General features: G+C 44.2%; 1 protein-coding gene across 1 annotated transcript in view; it reads left to right on the top strand.

Moving 5' to 3' along the window:
- Positions 1-25,833, top strand: part of ASAP3 (ArfGAP with SH3 domain, ankyrin repeat and PH domain 3) — a 303,602-nt gene that overhangs the window by 118,983 nt on the left and 158,786 nt on the right. Inside the window, exon 5 of the mRNA XM_069224120.1 lies at positions 7,719-7,768. Coding sequence (XP_069080221.1) covers positions 7,719-7,768 — 50 coding nt within the window. The remainder of the gene's footprint in view (positions 1-7,718; positions 7,769-25,833) is intronic.

The raw sequence follows: 25,833 nt of genomic DNA, 5'->3' as shown, positions 1-25,833 counted from the left end.
GACTAAGTAACTACTCTGTTTGTTGTCTGGGGTTCAGAGAAGGTGTTGGTTGAGGAGTTGATCAAGTGTGGTGTATTCTTGCTGTTACATTTGAGACCCGGTATGTGCTTCAGACTTGAGACAGCAACATGTAGTAGTGTCACACCTATGAGGCAGTAAGGGAAAACAGTGTGATCGATAGATTAGCTCTTAGCATGTACCAACCACTATTTCCAGTAATCTTCAAGTTTTTGAATGATGGCTTTGGGAACAGCCAGGTCTTTTTTCCTTTTCTGAATTATTGATAGTTGCTTGTAACCTTTTATTCTTTTCAGTAGCTTGTTCCAGATAAGGATATTATTTATTCTTTTTTTAAACAAGGGAATGATTAGGAGTTGAGCTGTATTAAATCTGCGGTTTCTCCTTTGACTGTACTGTTTGAGGTCCAGTCCTAAAGATCGCTCAGTAGGCATCAGAGTAAGAGATTATTTTTGCTATTGCTATCCAGTTTAGGGCTTTGTTGACAGGGATGATGTAGTCCTGTCAACTCAGAATGTAGGTGTTCTCTGACCTTAGTGTTCTTGATCTGTTAAAGTTTGTGTATTAGATTTTTGGGTTGATCAATTTAAAGGCCATGCAAATAGTCCAAGTGTGAGCTTACAAACTTTATTGATGCTCCGCCCTGTGCTATAGGTTTGCATCATGGTACAACTTGTTGTAGTGTTCTCATCTTTAAAAAAATGTCTTGTCACTTTGTTAACTTGGGTTTTGCATGAGAGGTTGGGGTCTATGATCACTCAAATGTTTTTCACCTCGTTTGATGTTGTTTTTTGTTTTTTTAGAATTTATTTTATTAAACATTCAGTACATTATTAACACTGTACCATTAACATCTGCAAACAAATGAACCATCTTCTCATGTCATACAACAGCAGTAATTCTGTACAAAGGGACCAATGTTTACAGAATATTACAGCAGGAATAATCGTCTGGTAATCCTTCTCCCCAAAATGCACACCACTCCCCGTGGCTAACTGTATTAGGCTAATCGTCAGTCTCCTGTTTGTCGTCTATAAAGGGCACTTCGACCTCCTCGAGCCTTGTGAAAGTCCCCCTCCTTGTTTGCAAGTCCTCAGTATGTTCATCCCTCCTACACTGATGGAGCCACATTTCTTCTACCACACCCATTCCTTCACATCTTTGATCCATCCCTGTTCCCTGGGCCCCCACAGGCTCATAAAAGAAATGGTAACTCGCCGTTTCACTATCAGCAGGGCCAGATGCATACATCTCCATTTTCCTACCCTTTTGTTTCCTGACAGCCCCTAAGAGACATGTAGCTGGTTTCAGGACTACTGCCACCACCTCAGTACACTCCAGTCTCCGAACTACGAGGTCCCAATAGGAATGCAAAGGGGGACAGTACCAGGCAAAGTGAAGAAAGGTTGTGTCTGCCCTGACATCAGTGATATCTGTCTGTTTGGTGGGGTCTATTCTATGTAGTAACACCGAGGTGATATACGTGCAGTGTATGTAATTTAAATGTATTAGTTTGGACCATGCATTACACGTCCCCTGCTTGACTAAAGCACAAATCCCTTTCCATTGGATGTCTTCTAGTGGTGTACCCAGTTCTTCTTCCCATGCCATCCTTGCCGGAAATGTGACCCTAGGTTTATCTGCAATCATAGCGCTATATAAATGGGAAACTAAGTGTCTACCTCTACCAAATTCCAGTATTGTTCTAAACAGTGCAAAGGAGTCTGGGACTTCCTGGTACGTGAGCCAGACATCACACACTATGTTAACGATACTTGCACACAATAGGAATTGGCCCCAACCCACACCAAATGTTTCTTGTGCCGCTTCAAATGTAATGAACATCTCATTGGGGTAAAGATCACTCAATGTCAGACACCCTCCACCTCTTCAGGCACTGGCGACAATCTCAGAGATCAACAGGCAAAACACAGGGAGGTCCCAGAAAATAAATTCTCCCGCGAAGGGGGCATGTCTCAGCACTACATTCACTGCTCGCTCCCAAAGTGATGCTGTGTGTTTAATTAGATATGACACTTTGGAGTCACCCCTCCCACCCACATGGAGCAGCTGCGGTGTCTTCCCCTCCAGAGAATCGTCCATGAGAAAATCCTTTTCCCAGTTGTCTCCATCGGACAGCCAGTGTGCTGCATGTTGCAACTGGGATGCAAAATAGTAAAATTCCATATTGGGCAGTGCTAGTCCCCAATCCTCCAAAGGTAAGTGAAGGGTCTCGCGTGACTCTGCTTCGACCTCCCACCCACACCAAGCATTGTTAATAAGGAGTGTAGACACTTAAAGACTGTCTTTGATAGTGTCTAAAGAGTGCCTTAGAGTGTATCGGTAGTGTGGCAAGAATACCATCTTCGCCACTGTTACATGCCCCATAAGAGGCAGAGAGAGGGTATTCCAAAATTGAACTGACTTGGACAGCACCTCTATTATAGGATCGATATGGTATTGGTTCCTCTTCTGTACCGTGTAGTTACTCCCTAATATCGGAAATGGTTAGTTTCCCAATTCAATTGGAAATCCCACAGTGCAGTGGGGTCCTGTGCCGCCAGCCTGCCCAGCGGGAATATCAGATTTTTTAATGTTTATACGCAATCCTGAAATGGGCGTCTGTCAAGCAGGGTCTAAAGCGCTACTACGCACATCTTCAAGTCCGTATCCCAGATCCTCCTTATCCTCCCACCAGATAAGTGGGCACTGTAGCGCCAACCGTCGCCACGCTAGTCCATCAGGTCCATGCACCGACTGTCTGCAGAGAGGCAGGGCTAGACACGCAGCCTCAAGCTGCACCCCAGGTGGGGGCCTTAGCAACCCCAGATGGCAGCTGACAGTAAGGATGCAGAAGCTTCAGTGTGCAGAACATCAATCCCTTACGTGATTAACCTCAGGCAACCAATTCCCCATGAAGGTCCCTTGTATCAGTGTCGCTCTGCAGCAGGAAGGGAGCCCATGGTTGCTCTAGTCTAGATGGTATGGATGATGGGATAAAATTAACGTATTGTTTGAAAGAGAGGATACTGTAGGTAGCATGTTGTAGCAGAGAATGTTACACAGTCTAAGTACTGCGTTAGCCATTAGGCTGGCTGTTCTGGATGTTCATTTAGTGGTCGTCCCTGTCAGTTTCCTTGAGATCAACCTAATCTGTTTCTGGCCTCTTCCAAGTCACCAAAGAGGCTTTGAGGGCAGAATAGTAATAGGGCGGTATTGTTGTTGAAAGAAGTTGAGCAGTAATTTGACATGGTTGGGTTGGGGTGAGTTAGGCAGCAGTGGAAAGGGTATTTGGGTTTTTAAGGGTCGGGTACAAGAGCGGTTTCATGGGAAAGGAAACACAAATGAGTAAGGAGGTGTTAGTGTTGGTGGGTGATAGTTGGATAGTGAAGAGGTTTGACTTGGGAAATGTACAAGAAAGGTATTAAAATAGGATCGGGTAAGTAGAAGGGGGTGGGGCTGGATGGGAGAGAGCAAACATATTTGCTACAGACCTTCATCTCCTAGAATAGCAAGCAGCATGAGTGTAAAGTCGGTCAAATGAGATTTTTTAGGTTTCTTGTGGGAGACAGAAAAATATAACTCATAAGGAACATAAATACAGTGAAAGACAATTCAGTGTGCTGGTGAATGTAGGTTATATCAGACATTGTGGCTTAGTAACGTGTTACGGGTACACAGGAAAGATATGTTGGGTGGAGTAAGGCAAAACGTTCTAACTGAATTAGAGGCAGGAGAGGATGGGGGTGGACGGAGGGCAAGAAATGTGGAGTCAGGTTCGACTAACAAAGGAGGCTATGGTTGGATGTGCGATGTAGGTATGGTAAGAGTAGGTAGTTGGGATGTAGTTGCTAGGTAGAACAGTGAGGATGCGGAACATGACGTGGAGTGCCCCGGTGGAAAATGTTGTCAAAGGACGGAGCGTTCCTGGATGTGGAATGTGCAATAGGTAATGGCATTTCAACTAAAATATGCTGTGCAACTAGTTAAGTCTAGTGGGCTGATGGTATATCTGTGGCTTACTATACCAGTTGATCTGGAGCAGCGTGGTCCCAAGTAGCAGCAGAAGGAGTCTAAGAAACATTTGAGTTGTTTGTTGTAGGTCTTATTTGCAGATACATGCAATGTGTATGTAGTGTACATGCTCAAGTATGCACTCTGCAAATATGGGTTTGCACTTCCATGCATTCCCAGGGAAATGTGAATGGAGTGGTAAACTAAAATCCCTTGCGATAAACAACACACAATCATAGCTACGTGGTTAGGAGAGAACGACACCGATTTTCGCATATCTGATTTTCTGCGGCTGAGAAATAATGCTCCTGGGTACTGTTTCGAAGCCTTAATGGACGGAGTATTTGAGTTTCTTTTCAGAATAGCTTTCAAAACCTTTGACTTTATATCCATTTTTAGGAGGTAAGGAGAGCCTCCACTCACCTCCTTCTATGCTAGGCCGTCATTTTCTGTGATTGAATGTTGTAATGTGGTCTTGGGATTAGCTATTTCCAGGACTATTTTTAGGTCCCAGTCAACCTTGGCAGGTATGAAGGATGGTTAATAGACATTCTGTATCTGCACCCATGATATATGGCCTTTCAAAAATCTACAACCTAGACAATGTATCCTAACTAAGTCTCCATCATATTTTCACTAAGTGGTCCGAATGTTATTCATGGAGGCATTACTAAGATCATGGACGTCAGTTAGAGGGGTCACAAGGTGTAGGAGCTACTACCCCTGGCTTACCCCTGCCATTTGGACCCCTTAGTTTGGAGATTATGATGGCAGAACCAGGGGAAGGAAAGTTAAAAGTGCTCTGTAAGAGCCAAGCTCACTTTCTAAGTTCTCATGCCTGCTTCTTCCCACATCCCCTCAGGAACAAATGGGGGGCATTTGGGTAGTTAAGGTTGGATCAAGTAGTGGGAACGTCCATTTATTGCCCCTCTTACATCCCTTCTGAAGCCTTCTATTTGCTACTGAGGGAATACGGGAGGTAGTTCAGTTGGTAATATTTTACTTCAGCACGATGAGATAGAGGGTGGAAAGGATGCCAAGCATCCCATATAGGCCTTTGACGAGACGAGACGAGAGAGTTTGAAGTGAATCTGCTTCTGCAAGATATCAGGAGTATTGTATTTGCATTAATGCAAGTTTCATGGCTTGACAGATGGGTGAATGCAAGAATGGATCAGTGGGTGTATCAGTGGATGCATGAGTGCAAGGATGAGTGACAGAGCACATGTGTTTGACATATTGAATGCCTAAACTCATCAGTGATGAAGAGGAACTTTCATTTACAAGCTGGACCTATTGACATGGCCAATGCCTGTTCTATATTCGTGCAAACATACATTTCCTCAGTGCCCCTTGAATGCTGGCCACTGTCCTTGAGTTTGTGTCTTGTGCAGTATCCTTGCCAAAGCAGAAAAGAGGAGAATGAACCATGGCTGGTTCATTGTTTTTTTTTTTGCCTTTTACATTAGCGGACATGAGCACTATTCTGTTAATTTAAAATGCAAAAAGACCCGACAGCTTCAGCTCCCAATCCTGCGACCCTTCCCAGCTCTGCTAATGCTAGTAAATATTACAATCACACATACTGCTGATTTCCTCCAGTTTCTCCAGTTGTACAGAGACGTTTTAGGATGATCTCTGTAGAACCTTAGAAGTTTAGCTTCCCCTACCGTGAAAGATCTGGAACAACACGTCCAGAACCACGCCTGCGTTGTTGATGCTAACAGAACGATGCTTGCCTGAACAACGCAGGCCTTTTTCTCTGCCTTAACCACGCATGTGCTGAACAACGCACAAGCGTGGAAGGAAGATCCATTGGAAGAGGATGTGGTCAGGTAAGCGGGGCTGGGGCAAGTTTGAGGGTAGTTTTTAGGGGTGAGGGCGGGGGTGAAGGGGTTAGGGTGGTTAGGTTATTATTATTTTTTTAAGGGGCAGGGTGGGAGGGTCGGTACTATAGTTTTTAGGGTGGGATGGGGGGCCAGGGTTATTTTTTTTTTTTAGGGGCGGGGTGGGGGGTCGGGGTTATTTTGTATTTAGGGGGTGTTGGGGTCAGGTTTTTAGGGTCGGAGTAATTTTGTATTTATGGTGGGTGGGGGCCGGGTTTTTAGAGGCGGGGTCAGGGTAATTTTGTATTTGGGGGGTTGGGGTGATTATTTTTTTAGGGTGGGTTGTGTGGGTGGTTTTTATGGGGGGTCTGAGTAATTTTTTATTTAGGGCAGGTGGGGGGTCGGGTTTTTAGGGGTGAGGGTGGGGGGTTGGGGTAATTTTGTATTTAAAGCGGGTGGGGGCGGTGGGTTATTAGGTGTGGGGGTCAGGGTAATTTTGTATTGAGGGCAGGCGGGGGAGTCGGGTTTTTAGGAGTGGGGGGTCAGAGTAACTTTGTTTTCAGGGGTTGGGTAGTTTTATTTTGGGAGTGTGGGGGGTCAGTTTTAGGGCTTAGGGTGGATGGGCGTTATCGGGGTAGTTTTTAAAGGTGGGGGGGTCGGGGTACTTCTGTTTTTAGGGGTGGGGAGGTCGGGGTAATTATGTTTTTAGAGGTTGGGTTGTTTTATTTTTGGGGATGGGGTCGGTTTTAGGGTTCAGTGTGTGGGGGGTATTGGGGTAGGGGTGACATGCGACAACCACGCATGCTGTTTCCACACACGCCTTTACAACGAAAAATCGTTGTAAAGGCATGCGTGGAAACAACACAGTTGTTATTCCGACCGCTTTGTTCAGGCATGCGTGGTTGCCGCATGCGTAGTTCCACAATACAACCTCCGCCACCTCTTACTAAATAACTCTGACACCAAGGCCTAAATTGGGCATCCGGCACATTGTCTCATTTTGTGCAACGGCACACCCTTAACTCAATATGCCTGTTGCAAGTCAGGCCATTGCTCCTTATTTCACTGAAAATAGCACATCACTGAAAGAGTCAGGGCTTGAAACTATGTCTCAGTTTTTCACTGAAGGCGGACCTGTGTGAAACTTTGGCCCCATCTTTCACTGAAGGCAGAATGGTGTCAGATTGAAGAGCTGGCAGGGATCCCCCAGACTGATGCAGTACGAGATTGTGCCTACATTCAGGGGCATGTCTAGGTGGTCATTGAAACCCCCTGCCAAGGAGCATCCTCGGGGTGCACAGAGTGTCTGCCACCAGCTGAGTGGTGCAAAATCATTGGCCCTACTGACTGCTGCTGTGTTATTGCATCCATGTTTGTAATATGATGCGGATGCAATAGAAAAAGGGATTCCTTGTTACATGGGGTTGCAGCCCTGTGCAAATGAGCAAATGCCACCTTCTGACTACGCTGGCACCTATCCGGCTCTAGTGTGATTACTGGTGGGGCCACGAAAGCATCTGACACCCCTTCTGTAATACCATAATGCCCGTGGACGACAGCAGCAGGCACACATGCCCACTGCTCCTGTGGGTCTTTTCATATAATATGGCCTCAGTGACTGAAGGACTTCTGCAGTGTTCTACAAACTGTCTACCACTTGGCACTGATGTCACGCCGCTCAGTGCCAATGTACGACCAACTTATTCTTTACACACTATGATTGCTTTCAGCATGACATTTTGCCAGAACCAGCTTTGCTGCAGTCCTACTTCGGTTTGCACTTGTCTAGATATATTTTGTGGCTTAACCTTGAATAATGTTTGTTTTCTGGAAGTTTTACTTCGTCATTCTTTCCCTCAGGATTGCAGGAAACAGGTCGAGAAAGCGTGGAAAGAGTACGAAACAAAAGTGTGAGTTTTCCTTTTTGTCCTTCTCTTTCTTTTTTTCTCCGTCCTTTTCTCTATTCTGTTTTTCTTTTTTTCCACTGTTTCAGCTGGCCATGTCTAACAAATATGGTTTGGAAGAATCATTCCCTAACGTCGTCCACTGCCCAAAAATGCAGTTTAGACTCTTTAACTGATGCATGTATTTCAGCAAGACTGAGTAACTGTCAGCACAGCATGGATATTTTGTGACAGTTTGATTATTTCAATTTACAAATCCTTTGCACTCTGGGTGCGACCGGCCAAACCACTGTGGAGGAGGCCTCTCTTCCTGCCCCGCAGAAGACCGCACCCCTAACTGAAAGTTCCTGCTTTGACGTGGAATTATCAATGAAAACACACTCACCATTTTTTTTTTTAATCAGTAACTCTTTCCGCAGAATTTCAATTCCGGACAAGGTGCCAACTCATGGCGGCATGTTCGTAAATTTTCTTTTCAGAAAGTATCCAAAAAGCAGGGGTGTGTTTTTTAAAAGAAAAAAAGCACATTTCCGTGACATGCAGGGTTTTTTAATAGTCTGTTGGGGATATTTCTGACTTTCCAGCGTAACATGGAGGATGCAGGCAGGAATATGCAGTTAGGGGTGCTGTCCAAAATAGGGTAAGACTTCCAACACATTGCTGCCAGTAGCTATATGGGCGATGGACCACCGACCAAGGGTCCCTACAGCAGAGACAACCTATGCTCCGTCGGGCACACTGCTGTTCCCCTACTTCTGGGCAATCGCGGCCCAGCTCTGCCAAACGCTAAATGGGGGGTCGGGTGGTATAGAAATACGTTTCAAAAACACTTAGGATGAAGAGCAGTATTAGGCAGGTGAATCAGTGGGGGCTACTTCTCGAGATCTGACTGACTTGGGCTCTTGTCTTTTTCTATAAACTCTCATGTTTTTCGTTAATAATTTCCCCGTCTTCCTACAACCTTTACTTTGGCTCGCTGCAACTAAATTGCGAATATCTGAAATGATAAAAGCTGCTTTCAAATTTCCAGGTTTTCATACTTTGATGTTTAATTGTATCATACTTTATCATTATTGTATTGAACACTAAGATATCACAAATTCTTTTTTTATATATATATAAAAGAATCGTGTGTTCATGTTCAAATCGACTACCTGTGTAGTTTGTTGATGTGGTGACGGTGACATGCACTATTCACACTGCCCAACATTCACTTAAACCAAATGGTGTTTCCACTGGGTACACAGGCGGGCCACTATAGCGCCTACATGTGAAAAGCAGCCATAGTGTACGAGGAGCAGGCAGCCAACACGTTTCAACAGACCTCACTTCTTTGTCGGATCAAGATATACAGGGAGTGCAGAATTATTAGGCAAGTTGTATTTTTGAGGATTAATTTTATTATTGAACAACAACCATGTTCTCAATGAACCCAAAAAACTCATTAATATCAAAGCTGAATATTTTTGGAAGTAGTTTTTAGTTTGTTTTTAGTTTTAGCTATGTTAGGGGGATATCTGTGTGTGCAGGTGACTATTACTGTGCATAATTATTAGGCAACTTAACAAAAAAAAATATATACCCATTTCAATTATTTATTATTACCAGTGAAACCAATATAACATCTCAACATTCACAAATATACATTTCTGACATTCAAAAACAAAACAAAAACAAATCAGTGACCAATATAGCCACCTTTCTTTGCAAGGACACTCAAAAGCCTGCCATCCATGGATTCTGTCAGTGTTTTGATCTGTTCACCATCAACATTGCGTGCAGCAGCAACCACAGCCTCCCAGACACTGTTCAGAGAGGTGTACTGTTTTCCCTCCTTGTAAATCTCACATTTGATGATGGGCCACAGGTTCTCAATGGGGTTCAGATCAGGTGAACAAGGAGGCCATGTCATTAGATTTCCTTCTTTTATACCCTTTCTTGCCAACCACGCTGTGGAGTACTTGGACGCGTGTGATGGAGCATTGTCCTGCATGAAAATCATGTTTTTCTTGAAGGATGCAGACTTCTTCCTGTACCACTGCTTGAAGAAGGTGTCTTCCAGGAACTGGCAGTAGGACTGGGAGTTGAGCTTGACTCCATCCTCAACCCGAAAAGGCCCCACAAGCTCATCTTTGATGATACCAGCCCAAACCAGTACTCCACCTCCACCTTGCTGGCGTCTGAGTCGGACTGGAGCTCTCTGCCCTTTACCAATCCAGCCACGGGCCCATCCATCTGGCCCATCAAGACTCACTCTCATTTCATCAGTCCATAAAACCTTAGAAAAATCAGTCTTGAGATATTTCTTGGCCCAGTCTTGACGTTTCAGCTTGTGTGTCTTGTTCAGTGGTGGTCGTCTTTCAGCCTGTCTTACCTTGGCCATGTCTCTGAGTATTGCACACCTTGTGCTTTTGGGCACTCCAGTGATGTTGCAGCTCTGAAATATGGCCAAACTGGTGGCAAGTGGCATCGTGGCAGCTGCACGCTTGACTTTTCTCAGTTCATGGGCAGTTATTTTGCGCCTTGGTTTTTCCACACGCTTCTTGCGACCCTGTTGACTATTTTGAATGAAACGCTTGATTGTTCGATGATCACGCTTCAGAAGCTTTGCAATTTTAAGAGTGCTGCATCCCTCTGCAAGATATCTCACTATTTTTGACTTTTCTGAGCCTGTCAAGTCCTTCTTTTGACCCATTTTGCCAAAGGAAAGGAAGTTGCCTAATAATTATGCACACCTGATATAGGGTGTTGATGTCATTAGACCACACCCCTTCTCATTACAGAGATGCACATCACCTAATATGCTTAATTGGTAGTAGGCTTTCGAGCCTATACAGCTTGGAGTAAGACAACATGCATAAAGAGGATGATGTGGTCAAAATACTCATTTGCCTAATAATTCTGCACTCCCTGTATCTGGTTCAAGGAAAGGCATTGGATGCCCCTCAAGGCTGACTCTGCCATTCTGCTCAGCCTTCTTCAGGTTATCTCCAAGTGCTCCACTGCTGTTGACTGACTGGAGGATGACAGTTCTTATACCCTCTCACAACCAGACTTCAGCACCCACATTAAAACAAACTGACACCCACTTAAAACCAAAAGCTCTCACACTAAAACACACAAATATACATACTACAAAACACATGAAAACACACACACCAATGTTAAACCATTGCAGCTGCCTCTAATGAAGTGTGCATCTAGTAGTCTAACAACACCCTACTTGAATACTGTGGCGTTGTTCAGGGGACATAAGCAAATATGTATGTGTTGACACATAAAAAAAAAAAACACAGTAAAATAGCGAAATGCTGTGTGTTTTAGATTTCATGATCATTTTGAGGACTGTCCTAGTCCTCAGTGTGGGGCATACACTTTCTTACTCTGTGTCCTCTTACATTTAACGATGCACACCTCAAAATTTAGATAGGGAAATACCACAATGCCACACTCGCTGCTCAGTGCCATTGTAAGAAATTGGGTTACTAGTTGAGAGCGGAGTAAGTACCCACCTGAAGTAATAGTCACAGTCCTTGTCAGGGTGAACCCTTAAGGTCACTAAATTAACCTTATCCCATGCCCCTGGTGGCTATGGCACAGAGCAGACAGAGTTAATTTGGAAGCAATCGTTTATGCAGTACAAAAAGCAGTAATACCATCGAAGTGCAAAACAATAAAAATCCCAAAACGAATTAGAAAAACAGAGAAAAATGTAAAAAGCAAAATGACACCAACACAACAAAAATCCAGTAAGGGAACTAGAGATATTATTAAAACATTTTTTTAAGTAGAAATAGCGCCAAGAAACACAAAGCGCCAATGACAGTCAAAGGTCTTGATAGAACAGCTCTAGGCACAGTTTGATGCTGACCGTGCTGAAGTGCAGGTCAGATAAAATAATGAGGCTCCCTCTTGTCAAAGATTTTACCCTCTGACGTTAGTCCTTTAAGTCACAATCTATCACAGAAATACACTTCCAAAGTTCCCCAGGACCTCAGGGAAGGCACTTAGAGACTCACAGGGTGTCAGACAGAGGCCAGACAGCAGGTTCCAGTTGCCACTAGTCAGCTGGGCAGTTGCAGAAAAAGATATCTTGTAGCTTGTTGTGTCCTTGCAGCTTTAAGAGGTGGTCAGCCTTATGACGGTTGGAGTCCACTTCTCTGTCTTGGGTACAAGAGGGAGAGCAGGTCTAGCCTTCAGGGGTCGTCTCAGGTCAAAAACAGCAGGTCCAGCTCTCCTCTGTTCTTCCATAGGTCCAGGAGTGTTCTGAGGTCGATGCCTGGAGACGCTACATTTATGCCTGGCAGCCCTGCATTTTTAAGATTCCCAAAGTCTTCCGCCACAGTAATCTTGGGCTCTGAAGGCTGGGTGTATGTGTTGTGAGTGTACTATGGTAATACTAGTGTCCACTCACATCTGGCACTAAATACCAGCTTGAGGCAGCACGCACAACAATTTAGAGACAGAATTCTAGTAGGGCTAAACTGAGTTTCCAGCAAAGACAGTGGATGCACAGAAATTGCCTTCCTGTCCTTCTTTGAAGAGCACACCAAATTTTAAATGTAACCCAGCAAACCTGACAAACCGACTTTGACACTTTAATGTCAAAAAGAGGCCCACTGTAATTGGGGCCTGTCTGGCTGATGAGCAAAAGAATGGCCCTGCCCAAGTGTCAGCTAACATTTGCCTCTGACAGGGGAGACCTCTTTGATGTGTGCCGCAGTGTCATATGAAAAAAAACCTGCGGACCTGTCTTGCAGGATTTGACACTTTGATTGGGAAAAGGATCCTCACAGCCCCACTCTGCATAATTCATCATGTTCAGATGGGTCATCTCTGCCCATTCAGGTCAGCATATTATTTGCTCCTGGAAGGCACTTCACACCCATTCACACCTGTTGAAATGTTAAAAACGGTTAAGGTGAAGTGGGAGAGCAAACATGTACATTACCCTGTAGCAACTTCAGGCAGGGGAAAGGTAACTTTCTAAAACTTACTTTTCCGTAATATTTAGAAAAAAATCTGACTTCACCATTGAATTGGATTTTTAATAATTATTAAAAGTAGTTTAATTATTTTTCTAGCTAGTCCATTCCTGTAATACAGTATTGGTATTTTAAATTTTGCATCCCATTGTATTTCATCTCAGTGTTTCTTGTAGATCAGCCAGCCTTAGTACAGTGAAAATAGCTTTGAAGTGCTAGTCACTGTAAGGACATTACCATGTGACCTGCCTCATAAGCAATATGGCTTACTTAGGGTGACTTATAAATGCTTAAAATGAAGTCCAATGGCTGTTAAAGGGGCTTTTTTGATAGATCGTATTTGCAGTTTAAAACTGCAGTCAGATTACAATGGTAGACCTGGAGACAGGATTTACGGTGCTACTGCAGTGGGTGGAGCAAATATTGCTACAGCCCACTGGTCGCATATAATTTACAGGGCCTGTACCAATTGTATGGAACCATATACTAGGGACGTATGAGTAAATTTAATGTGCCAATCATGAGTATACCAATTTTACTATGTTAAAAGGAGGGCCAGAATCACTTTACAACTGGTTAGCCAGGAGTAAGGCGCACAGAGTTTCATAGCCAGCAAAAATAGGGTTCAGCAAAAAGGCAAAAAAATTGGGGTGGCTCTGCTGAAAGGACAAATTTCCAACAACTGTTGAAAAAGAAACTGGTCGAGACACATGGTTATGAGATTACATCTGAATTACACTGAAATAATGAACCTATTACAGACTGATTGTCACATCAGTACTCACCTGTCCAAATAAATAAGCCTCACTACAATTATAATTTATGACAGTTGAGCTGTGACATCAGAGTACTTATTGGCGGAGCCAGCTGAGAACGTGAATTGTAACTGCCACCTAAACAATTAGTAAATTACTACATTTTCAGATCCCTTTATTTTCCTGTCCATGAAAATTCACCCAGCAGCTGATAAATTAACTGTACCATTATAGGAATTTATTTCATGCTGAAGTTCACTAAAATGATAATGGACGTTTGTTTTCATGCTACCACACATTCTGAAAGCCAATAACTTGCGTCCAAATGCACAAAATATGCTTGTGACAAATTACTAGCTGCATATTGTAGTGTCTGTTTTTTTTTGTACAGGCTATACACATCGACAACCAGAACTCTTTCATCCGCTGGGGAAGATGATGTGGCTATTTATCATAAGGATTACAACACCATCTTTGATACATTAAAAGGATATTGCATTTCATCTCTGCTTTCCCTGACTTTGCTATCAATATCATTCCTCTGTTTGGTCACAAAACTCTTCAGTAATTTCCAAAAACCCTAGGCAGTAATTTACCCAGCAGAATTTACCACTTTCCACTTCTAATTTATATTCAGTTTGAGGAAGCCTTAGCACAGGGCTCCTTTGCATATCAAAGGGGTTTGTTACTTTAGTATGCACTGTGCAGTGCCACATGCTCAGTGGCACAACCACCAATGGTTGATATCGTGCTCCTTTACATAAGCCCACAGGCAGCCTTAACCTACATCTAAATCACGAATCTCACACACTCGTTGATGCATCCATCAGTTGCCAAAACTTTGCTTCTACACACATTAACACAGTCCCATGGGCCTCCTTTCCTGAATCTAACTCATGCACTAAAAAACACCTGCCACTTATCAATAATGTGTTTCCACACATGCGCTTAATGGCAACCTATGGCCAAACTGTACTCTACCTCACCACCAATAATAGCTCAGTTACCCCTTGCCCACACTGTGGAAAGAGAGAGTGCAAGAGAGGTTGAAGCACACTTGCATTCACATGCACTCTCACACACACGTCCCCCACCTACTACCCACTATTTGTTCAAATTGCTATCAGTAGCGTCCAGGGACACCCAATGACACCTCTCTGGCCTCTTTTTCCAACCCATGCATTGATGCACAACCAGTGGCCTAACCATCATGGTTCCATATGGGCCCTTTGGTCTGTATTCCATAATTACAATAAAACGGTCCAGAATGCAATGCAGTCAACGGTGAATAAAGGCATCTTTGAAGCAACTAAAGTCTTCGAAAGCAAATGCATGCCTTGAAATAGAGCCACAAACAAACTAACCTAATCGGGCAACATTATGGTAGCCTTACCACCTCTTTTGCAGTTATCCTGGTGCCCGACAACAGAACAACGGTATGCTACAAGAGACAGTCCTCTTTGTATTTTTTTTTAGGCAATACAATAAGAAGCCAGTTGTGCAGCTGTTTCCTATTAACTTCCCTATTCAGAGTCCACACTATATATGCAGATCACATTGAATTTCTCCGAACTTTGTTGTTAGTAAATTGCACTGATTGAACCAGTGCTTAATTTCTTTTAAAAAGTCGCCAAAACATATCCATGGAGGCTGCTGCCTACTTACACCGCTGTCACCATTGGCTGTCTTAGAAAGGAGATGCTGACTGCGAGAAAGTCAGCAAAAGGAAGAATTGGAGTTTCAGTGTAGCAGGAAGAGTCTGGGAGTGTGTGCTTAGAAAAAAAGAGTGCAGAAGGAGGAAATGTGAGTGTGATGGGTTTGGTGATAGTTGTTGCAGGAGGACAGAATGAGTTTAGGTACAAAAACAGAGAAGAGTGGGGAGTGGAAAAACGTGACTGGAAGCCATAGACAAAAGTGTAGTTGCAGTAGGGAATGTTCTTTGGGAGTAAAGGGGAAACAGAGAGGTTGCATGAAGAGATAGTGTCTGCCAGGCTGAAGAAGGACAATGCAAAGGAGTAAGATTGAGAGCACAAGGAAATAAACGAGGAATTGTTGAGTGTAAAGAAGATAGAGAAAAGGAGAGGAAGATAGTCTAAGGGCGATGGAAAAGTGAGAGTAAAGGAAGGGTATGAGATAAGTGCTTGAAGACTAAGTTGCTGCATAATCAGAAAAGTGAGCGTAGGAGAAAGTGTGAGACAGCATATATGCTGAGGATGTATAGGTTGGGTATTAGCTGTGAGAAAGGAATTTGATGCAGTAGCCTGAGGAGCAAGTAAGAGTGACAGAATGAGTAGAAGCAAAGTGTAAGGGAAGCTTGAGAGTGAATGTGAGTTTCAAGGCAAGAGAGTGATTTTAAGGTACAGGAGAAAAGAGTAAGTGAATGTGAGGAGAAAATGTGTGTGAATTCAGGAGAAAATCAATTAAACACGAGAGCGTACGGGGAGAAGAGATTTGCAGAAAGCTCAGAAGAAAGAGAGCATATAGGAAAGAAGAGATTTTAAGAAAGATCAGAAGAAAGGAGATTATCAGTGCAGGAGGTAAACGATTGTGAATGAAAGAAAGAAAATGCAAGTGTGTGCTTGTGGCATTTAGGTAGCCTTGTGAAATAACCAATGAATATAAGTCAGAGAAGTTGATTTTAGGAGGCTGCTCTTTAAGAAAAACTATTAAACTCAATGGCCACAGACTTTGATGGCAGAGTATATGACTAAGATGGGAAAACTCACTAAACAATGTTAGCAAAAAATCAAGATCTGATTTAAAAAAACAATCAGTGTAGAATAAAAAACAAAAATGCCCTATGCTACGGCCACAGTAGTTGTTAAAATGATATTAATTCGCTTACACTCACGGTTCTGTGTAACTCCACGTAGGTGAAACTTCTCTAGCAAACAAATGTATATAAAATGTTCTCATACTTTATGAGGAAACTAGCTGCATAAACTTGATCTTATAGCATCTAAGTACTAACCTAGAATGACAGATTCTTTTCAGGCTTGTGAGTCTAGAGTGCATCCATGGGATAAGTGCTTGGTCTTCAAGTTCCCTTCTGGACTGCAGTAGTATGTTTGAAGCTTGGTCTGTTGACATGTAGAAACATACACTTGAGTAATCAATCTTATACCACGAGGAGGCCCCAGGACTGCTTCGAAGAGCAAGCCCGAGGAACCCCAGCTCCAAAACTGGTTACACAGCCACAAAGCAGGACACACTTGCCATGATAGGAAAGGCTTTGAAGCTGCCATGAGGGATGGTGTTATATTTTCAATTTCAGCCGGTGTATTATATCTGTATATATTTTCATGAGTTAATTTATCTGTTTGATGGCATGTGTAGCTGTAGATACACATGCTTTGCATAAGTCCGCCATCTAATGTTGGGCTCGAAGTGTTACAAGTTGTTTTTCTTCGAAGAATGTTTTCGAGTTACAAGATCGAGTGACTCCTCCTCTCGGTGATACTGCGCATGGGCATCGAGTCCTTTGTTAGGTTATTTTCTTTCCGCCGTTGGGTTTGGATGTGTTTCCTATTGCTCATGTGGAGCACACGTTTTTTCTTTATATTCAATCTGATTTAGATCCCTGGGGTCGATTTCACGCTCTTACGGGAGGAGAGGGGCGGGGGCGCTCTTTTCTGGCCTACTTCAGTGTCAGGCTGATGGAGCGAACTCCGTCAATTCTGTCCTCGGTGTCACGCCTAATTCCCATACAATGACCTGCATTTGGCGTGGAATCTGTGCTTAGCTCCCGACCATCGAGAAAAAATCTGCAACGACTATAGATCGTTTCAATCCAAGAAGTTTCTCCAGGACAGAAGAGCACGTCGGTTAGAGACGGCATCCAAATCCACAGAAGACACACTCGATATTTTCAGAGAGGAGCACGCGCGGGAAGAAGTGGGGCAGCACACAGCTTTATCCATCAGAAATGTGGACTCCGATCAAGATTCCAACGTCAACAGCCAGTCCATACCTCCAGTGCAGTACGTGAGTATACCTGCCAAGTCACAACACCCAAAGACAGTCAAAAAGACTCCTGCACTGGTCTTCGGTCCTCTACTGCCTTCGGGCCATGGTCAGAGCTAAACAATAAATCCGAATGACCAACCTTTTGGTTTAGCACCAAGCACATCTAAGACCAAAGTGCATTCAGCACCAACTAAACAAACTGTTGCAACTGTTTTGGTATTGAGACTAAAATTTGAACCTCGGAGCCAAGAAAACCAATACCACTTTCGGAGCTGACACTTTTGGCTTGAATCAAACACTCGGTGTCGACGTCTTCGGAACCGAAAATCATCAGTAGCAAACATACTACAGCTACAGAGGAATCATCAAATATAAAACTTATTTTAGAGGTTATGGATGGGAAACAGCACACATTTCATATTCAGAAGGACACAGGAAGGATAATTGCTTCTCCTCCTGTAACTGTTAAAAGAAAATTGACTTTTCAAGAGACTTTAGATGCTGGGCCTCCACCAGAGAAAGTCTCATCAATCAATCAGGGATTTATAAAGCTCGGCAGGAGGGTGCTGAGGATCAGTTGAAGAGCCAGGTCTTAAGGTCCTTCCTGAACTGTGACAGGGTGGGGGATTGCTTGAGGTGAATGGGGAGGGTGTTCCAGGTCTTGGCAGCGATGCGGGAGAAGGATCTTCCTCTGGCTGTGGTTTTTCAGATGTGGGGGACGTTGGTGAGGGCCTGGTGCAGAGTTGTCTGGCGGGGTGTAGAAGGAGAGTCTGTGGTTGAGGTAGGCTGGTCCGGCGTCTTGTAGGGCCTTGTAGGCATGGGTCAGGAGCTTGAAGGTGATTCTCTTGTCGATAGGCAGCCAGTGTAGGTCTCTCGGAAGGGCAGAGGTGTGGCTGTGTCATGGGGCGTTCTTGATGAGCCGGGCGGAGGCGTTGTAGTCTTTTCCGGGTCTTGGCAGTGGTTCCGGTGTAGTTTGCATTGCCATAGTTGAGGCAGCTGCTGACGAGGGCCTGGGTGACTGTCCTTCTGGCTTCGGTAGGGATCCACTTGTAGATTTTTCTAAGGATGCGCAAGGTGCTGAAGCAACTCGATGAGACGGCGCTCACCTGTCAGTCCATTGAGAGTGATGAGTCTAAGATGACGCCGAGGTTGCGGGTGTGGTCGGTGGGGGGCGTTTCCGAGGGTGATGGGCCACCAGGAATCATTCCAGGAGGAGGGTGTGGAACCGAGGATGAGGACTTCTTTTTTGTCCGAGTTCAGTTTGGGGCAACTGTCTTTCATCCAGTTGGCGACTGCTTTCGTTCCTTCGAGGATATTGTTCTTGGCGGTAGTCGGGTTGTTGGTGAGGGAGACTATCAGTTGGGTGTCGTCGGCGTAGGAGATGATTTTGAGTGCGTGGCTTCTGACTATGGCGGCCAGTGGGGTTATGTAGAGGTTAAAGAGGGTGGGACTCAGCGAGGATCCTTGGGGGATGCTGCAGCTGATCTTGGTGGCTTCCGAGAGAAAGGGGGGGATTCGGACCTTCTGTATTCTGCCAGTGAGGAACGAGGAGAGCCATTGCAGTCCTGAATCTCGGATGCCGGCGTCATGGAGTCGGTGCATAGCGTGTCGTGTGAGACTGTGTCGAAGGCGACAGAGAGGTCCAGGAGGATGAGGGCGACGGTCTCACCTCAGTCGAGGAGAGCGCGGATGTCATCTGTGGTGGCGAGGAGGGCGGTCCTTCTGAATCCTGACTGAGAGGAATCCAGGATGTTGTTGGCTTCCAGGAAGGTGTTAAGTTGTTTGTTGACTGCCTTCTCTATGACTTTGGCTGGAAAGGGGAGCAGGGAGATGAGCCGGTAGTTCTTGAGGTCTGTTGGGTCGGCGGTGGGTTTCTTCAGTGGAGGGTTGATCTCAGCATGTTTCCACCCCTCAGGGAAGGTGGCAGTTTCAAAGGAGTGGTTCATGGTATGCCGGAGATTGGGTGCGATGATGAAGCTGACTTTGTTGAAGATGTGGTGAGGGCAGGGGTTGATAGGTGCTCCCGAGTGGATGGTTGCCATGATGTTGTGGGTCTCATTGTCGGTGATGTTTTTCCAGCGGAGGAGGGCGGTTGTTCTCATCAGAGAAGGAGAGAGAAAAGGCTAAACAGCAACAGCAGCCTTCACCACCATATTCTCCTCTCCTTCCTTCCACTCCACCACCACCACCGTAACCCACATAAGACATACAGTTTTCACTAACGACATCCTCAACATCACCTCACAGAGATGATCTTGGTGACATCCAGCAGGATACAGATCCATGTGACCTATATGACCCTGATCCCATTCTTTCTAACAATCCAGATGTATATCCTGCCAGACTATCTCCATCAGAAGATACCACTGCCTATACCCAGGTTATAGCTAGGGCAGCTGCCCACCATAATGTTCAGCTACACACTGATCCCATTGAGGAGGATTTTCTATTTAATACATTAACAGCTACACATAAAGAATACCAGTGCCTTCTGATGCTTCCAGGCATGCTCAGACATTTGTCTGACATTTTTAAAGAACCAGTCAAGGCCAGAATAATCACACCTAGGGTGGATAAGATGTATAAACCTTCAACTTCGGACCCAGTTTTTACTAGGACCCAGTTACCACCTGATTCCATAGCGGTTAGTGCAGCGAGGAAAGGGACAGTATTCAGTCTACAGGAGATGCTCCTCCTCCAGACAAGGAAAGCAAAAAGTTAGATGCAGCAGGTAAGAGGGTAGCTTCCTAGGCTGCAAATCACTGGACGATAGCAAATTCACAAGCACTCTCTGCACAATATGATAGGGTCCACTGGGACGAGATGGAAGAACTTTTACAGTATCTTCAAACGGAACATCAAAAAAACGGGGGCAACAAATAGTCACAGAACGGCAATCTAAATCTAATAACGCTATTAGATGTGCTACAAACGCAGCTGATACAGCAGCAAGAGGGATTAACACCAGTGTGGTAATTAGAAGGCATGCTTGGCTAAGATGTTTAGGTTTTAATCCTGAAATACAGCAAATGGTCTTAAATATGGCCTTTGTTAAGGAGCATCTACTTGGACCAGAGGTGGACACAACAATAGAGAAACTCAAAAAAGAATCAGAGACAGCTAAGGCTATGTGTGCACTACACACCACACCCACTAGAGGCAATTTTCGTAGGCCACAAGTTAGAGGTGGCTTCAAACCATCAGCTACAGAGACAACAACCTCACAACAAAAACAGACTTCACATTTTTATACAAGAGGATCGTTTAGAAGGTTCGTATAAAGGATCCAATAATTGAGGAAGAGCGAAAGCATCCGCTTCCAGATGTTCCTCTACCTCAACCAAGCAGTGACTTCCCGAACTTCCCCACAGTGCACATATCTCCTGTGGGAGGATGACTGGTAACCTTTTATCCACAATGGCACAACATCACTAAAGACCAGTGAGTTCTGTCAATTATCCAACATGGCTATTGTCTGGAACTCATTTCCACTCCGCCAAACATTCCCCCTCATTCACACAAACTCTCTCAAGACCATCTCACTCTACTGAAAGAAGAGGTACAGTCCCTCCTGCTCAAAGGGGGCATAGAACCAGAATCTATATCCCAACAAGGATCAGGAGTATATTCACTATACTTCCTTATACAAAGAAAGACGGCTCATTAAGACCAATTTTAGATCTCAGGCCTCCCAACTTATACATTCTTTCAGAACACTTTCATATGGTCACTCTGCAAGATGTTATTCCACTATTATAGCAAAGAGATTACATGACCGCATTAGACCTCAAGGATGCCTATTTCCACATTCCCCTACATCCAGCACATTGCAAATACCTAAGATTTGTCATTGCAGGAAAGCACTACCAATTCAAGGTTCTTCCATTCGGTGTAACAACAGTACCAAGGGTGTTCACCAAATGTTTAGCATTAGTTGCAGCATTCCTAAGAAGACAACACAGTCATGTGTTCCCATATCTAGACGACTGGCTAATAAAAGCCAATACAATTCACACTTGTCAGCAACACACTCAGTACACTGTTGATCTTCTACACAGTTTGGGATTCACAATCAACTACCTCAAATGACACCTGCAGCCATCACAAATAAAGCCGTATCTGGGAGCAATTCTGAACACTCAGTCAGCATTAGCATATCCAAACCCAATAAGGATTCATGCATTTCAAATCTCATCTCTCCACTACAGCACAGTCACACATCTACAGTGAAGTTAGTGATGAAACTATTAGGAATGATGGCTTCCTGTATAGCCATAGTTCCCCATGCAAGACTTCACATGCGGCCACTGCAGCAGTGTCTTTCCCATCAGTGGTCTCAGTCACAGGGTCGACTTCAGGATCTAGTGTTGTTGGAGTGCCAGACTCACCGCTCTTTGCAATGGTGGAATCACACCAACCTCTCAAAATGGCAGCCCTTTCAGAACCCTGTGCCTCAGACCACTCTTAGAAACAGATGAATCACATCACAACTTCACCATACGAGGGAAATGGGATTCCATCCAACAGACTTATCATATAAATTAGTTGAAATTACTAGCAGTCTTCCTAACACTCAAAGCATTTCTGACACAAATCTCAGACGAGGTAGTATTAATAAGTACAGACAATATGAAAACAAAGTATCATCTTCAAAAAAGGGGGGACACACTCATCTCAATTGTCCCTTCTAACTTAGACAATTTTGAAATGGACAATTCACAATCAAATTCAACTACTGGCAGAGTATTTCCCAGGAATGGACTACCTATTAGCGAATCTGTTAAGCAGGACGCAGCAACAAGTCCACAACTGGGAAATTCACCCACAAGTAATTCAAAAATACTTTCAACTATGGGGAACACCAGAGATAGATCTCTTCGCCAAACAGGAAAACTCAAAATGCCAAAGCTTCACCTCCAGATACCCACACCCTCAGTCCAAGGGCAATGCTCTATGGATGAATTGGTCAGGGATATTTGCTTACGCTTTTCCACCTCTCCCACTCATTCCATTTATGATACGCAAACTGAAACAACTTCACTCACTATGAGTCGCAAAGCCCTCACATGGGCACATCAACATTAGTATACAACTCTATTGGATATGTCTGTAGTACCACATCGCAAGCTCCCAAACAGACCAGAACTGTTGATTCAAATTAGACATCCAAATCCCAAAACACTAAGGGCCAGATGTAGCAAGGGTTTTGCGCCTCGCAAATGGCGAAAAACGCCGTTTGGGAGGTGCAAAATCCTCTACACGATGCAGAAATGCATTTTGCGAGTCGGAAATTAAGGTGTTCCCTTCCTATTTGCGACTCGCAACGCGATGCAAGTTGATTTGCGACCGCGAAAGCGGTCGCAAATGAACTCGCAGTTACCATCCACTTGAAGTGGATGGTAACTCATTCGCAAACGGGAAGGGGTTCCCATGGGACCCCTTCCCCTTTGTGAATGTACACAAAAATATTTTTTCAGAGCAGGCAGTGGTCCTATGGACCACTGCCTGCTCTGAAAAAATCCGAAACAAAAGTTTTTTTTTTTTTTACCAAGTGCAGCTCGTTTTCCTTTAAGGAAAACGGGCTGCAGATGGAAAAAAAAAACTGCTTTATTAAAAAGCAGTCACGGACATGGTGGTCTGCTGTCTCCAGCAGGCCACCATCCCCGTGAGTGCCCAGACTCGCAATGGGGTCGCAAACTGCGACCCACCTCATTAATATTAATGAGGTGGGTCTTTGCGACCCCATTGCGAGTCGCAGAAGGTGTCTGAGACACCTTTCTGCATGGCAAATTGCGAGTTGCAATTTGCGAGTCGCTTGGACTCGCAAATTGCAAGTCGCAATTTGCTTTGTACCTACATCTGGCCCTAAATCTTGCGATATGGCTCCTGAGGTCGTAGAATTTGGCTGCTTACAGCTTCCATCTGAATGTATGGATATTCTAAACACAGCACATAAACCCACAGCTAGATAATATTATGCTGCGAAATGGAAACATTTTGTATATTATTTTCAACCCAAAAATATTGATCTGCTTAAGGCTTCAATGCAAGACATTGTATGCTATTTGTTACACTTACAAAAACCAAACCTAGCATATTTATCGATTAGGCTTCATTTAGCGACCATAGCTGCTTACCTTCAAAATAGACCACATCTTTTTTTTTAGAATTCCTGTCATCAAAGCATTCATGGAGGGCCTTAAGAGAGTCATTCCACCTAGAGTTCCTCCAGCTCCTGTATGGAATCTTAATATTGTACTCACAAGACTTATGAGTCCACCATTTGAGCCCATGCATTCTTGTACTTTGCAGTTTCTCTCAGGGAAGGTTGCTTTTTTTTAGTAGCCATAACTTCTTTAAGAGTTAGCAAAATTCAAGCGTTCACTCTAGAAGAACCTTTGTTCCAAATTCATAAAGACAAAATAGTTCTTGGAACAAATCCAAAGTTCATACCTAAGGGAGTTTCACCTTTTCATATTAATCAATCAGTGGAACTACCAGTCTTCTATCCTCAAACAGATTCAATCGCTGAAAGAGCTCTACCTACCCCTGATGTTAAAAGAGCTCTCAATTATTACATTGACAGAGCAAACGATTTTAGGAAATCAAAACAACTGTTTGTAGCTTTTTCACAACCTCACAAAAGGTAATCCTGTTTCAAAGAATGTGTTAGCTAGATTGATAGTGAAGTGTATTCAAACTTGCTACCTTAAAGCTAAAAGACAGCTACCATTAGCTCCTAAAGCACATTCTACTAGGAAAAAAAGAACTTCAATGACATTTTGTGGGAATATACCAATAGCATATATATGTAACGCTGCTTCCTGGTCTACACCACACACATTTACTAAATGTTACTGTTTAGATGTCCTAGATTGCCAACAAGCAAATGTTGGACAAGCAGTACTTAGGACATTATTTCAAACTACTCCAACTCCTACAGGGTAGCCACCACTTATTTGGGAGGGGACTACTTTACAGTCTATGCAAAACATGTATATAAACAGCTATATATGCCATTAAACGGAAAATGTTACTTACCCAGTAGACATCTGTTTGTGGCATGTAGTACTGTAGATTCAAATGCGTCATCTCTGGAAGCCTTTGGTCGATGTAGTACAGTATATTGTAAATATATATATATATATATATATATATATATATATATATATATATATATATATATTCGATGGCATGTGTAGCTGCAGATACACATGCTATGCATAGTCCTGCCATCTAGTGTTGGGCTTGGAGTGTTACAAATTGTTTTTCTTCGAAGAAGTGTTTTTGAGTCACAGGATCGAGGGACTCCTCCTCTTGGGCTCCATTGCGCATGGGCATCGACTCCATCTTAGATTGTTTTCTTTCCGCCAATGAGTTTGGACGTGTTTCTTTTCGCTCCGGTAGTTCAAGTCGGAAAAGTTCTAAAAACTCTGTAATTCGTCGGTATTGTTTCAGTCGCGTATCATCTCTCATCGACACTTCGGTACCGGCGGATCCACCTTCTTTACTCGTCCTTTGGGGCACCCGTGCCCAGCTAGGGCCTGGTCGGACCGACCGTGTGGAAGCCTCATGGACCGGACCCCATTTTGCTTCTGTCCTCGGTGCCACACCAAGGTCCCAAATACAGACCAACATCTCATCTGTAATCTTTGTCTATCTCCAGACCATCGAGAGGATACTTGTGAGGCCTGCAGATCCTTCCGCTCAAAGAAGACTATGAGACAGAAGAGCGCGAATGTTGGAAATGCCGTTGAGAAGCACCGAAAGTCTCAACGTGGAGGAAGACGAGATTATGCACACCGCAGTCTCCGTCCGAGGGTCCGATTCCAAGCAGGAGTCTGAGGAGGACAGACCGGTTACGGCAGGACAGCAAGTGAGTACGCCTGCCCCTGTCCAATCCAAGCCCAAACACAAGGCCTCGGGAACGCCACTGCCAGAAGGCCATGGCTCCACTGGCAAAAAGACCTCCGGTGACCAAGCAACAACTTTGGCACCGAGAAAGGTCACGCCACCGAAGCCTTCGGACTCCAGCCGAAGCACAGGCTCCGAAACAGGCAAGCACCGAACCATCGAGTCGAAGCCTTGAAAATCCCTTTCGGAGCCGAGGCCAACATCAACTCCCGACCTTTCGATCCCAAGAAAACCGGTTTCGGAGCCGAAAAGACCCATCTACACAGAGGAGCATGGACTTTCGAAACAACTTAAAGAAAGCCATAGATTTTCGGAGGAAATCACACAAATGGAGGACATTGATGAAAGGCAGGCCAGAATTCATATTCATAAAGACTATAACTGCACCTCCTCTGAAGACTAAAAGTAAGCTAGCCTTTCAAGGACATTTGGACACTGATCAGCCACCAGC

This window comes from Pleurodeles waltl, chromosome 3_1 (assembly GCF_031143425.1).
Source record: "Pleurodeles waltl isolate 20211129_DDA chromosome 3_1, aPleWal1.hap1.20221129, whole genome shotgun sequence".
In the NCBI taxonomy this organism is placed as follows: Eukaryota; Metazoa; Chordata; class Amphibia; order Caudata; family Salamandridae; genus Pleurodeles; species Pleurodeles waltl.
The sequence above is the reverse complement of the archived record's forward strand: the minus strand, read 5'-3'. Positions and strand labels throughout refer to the sequence as shown.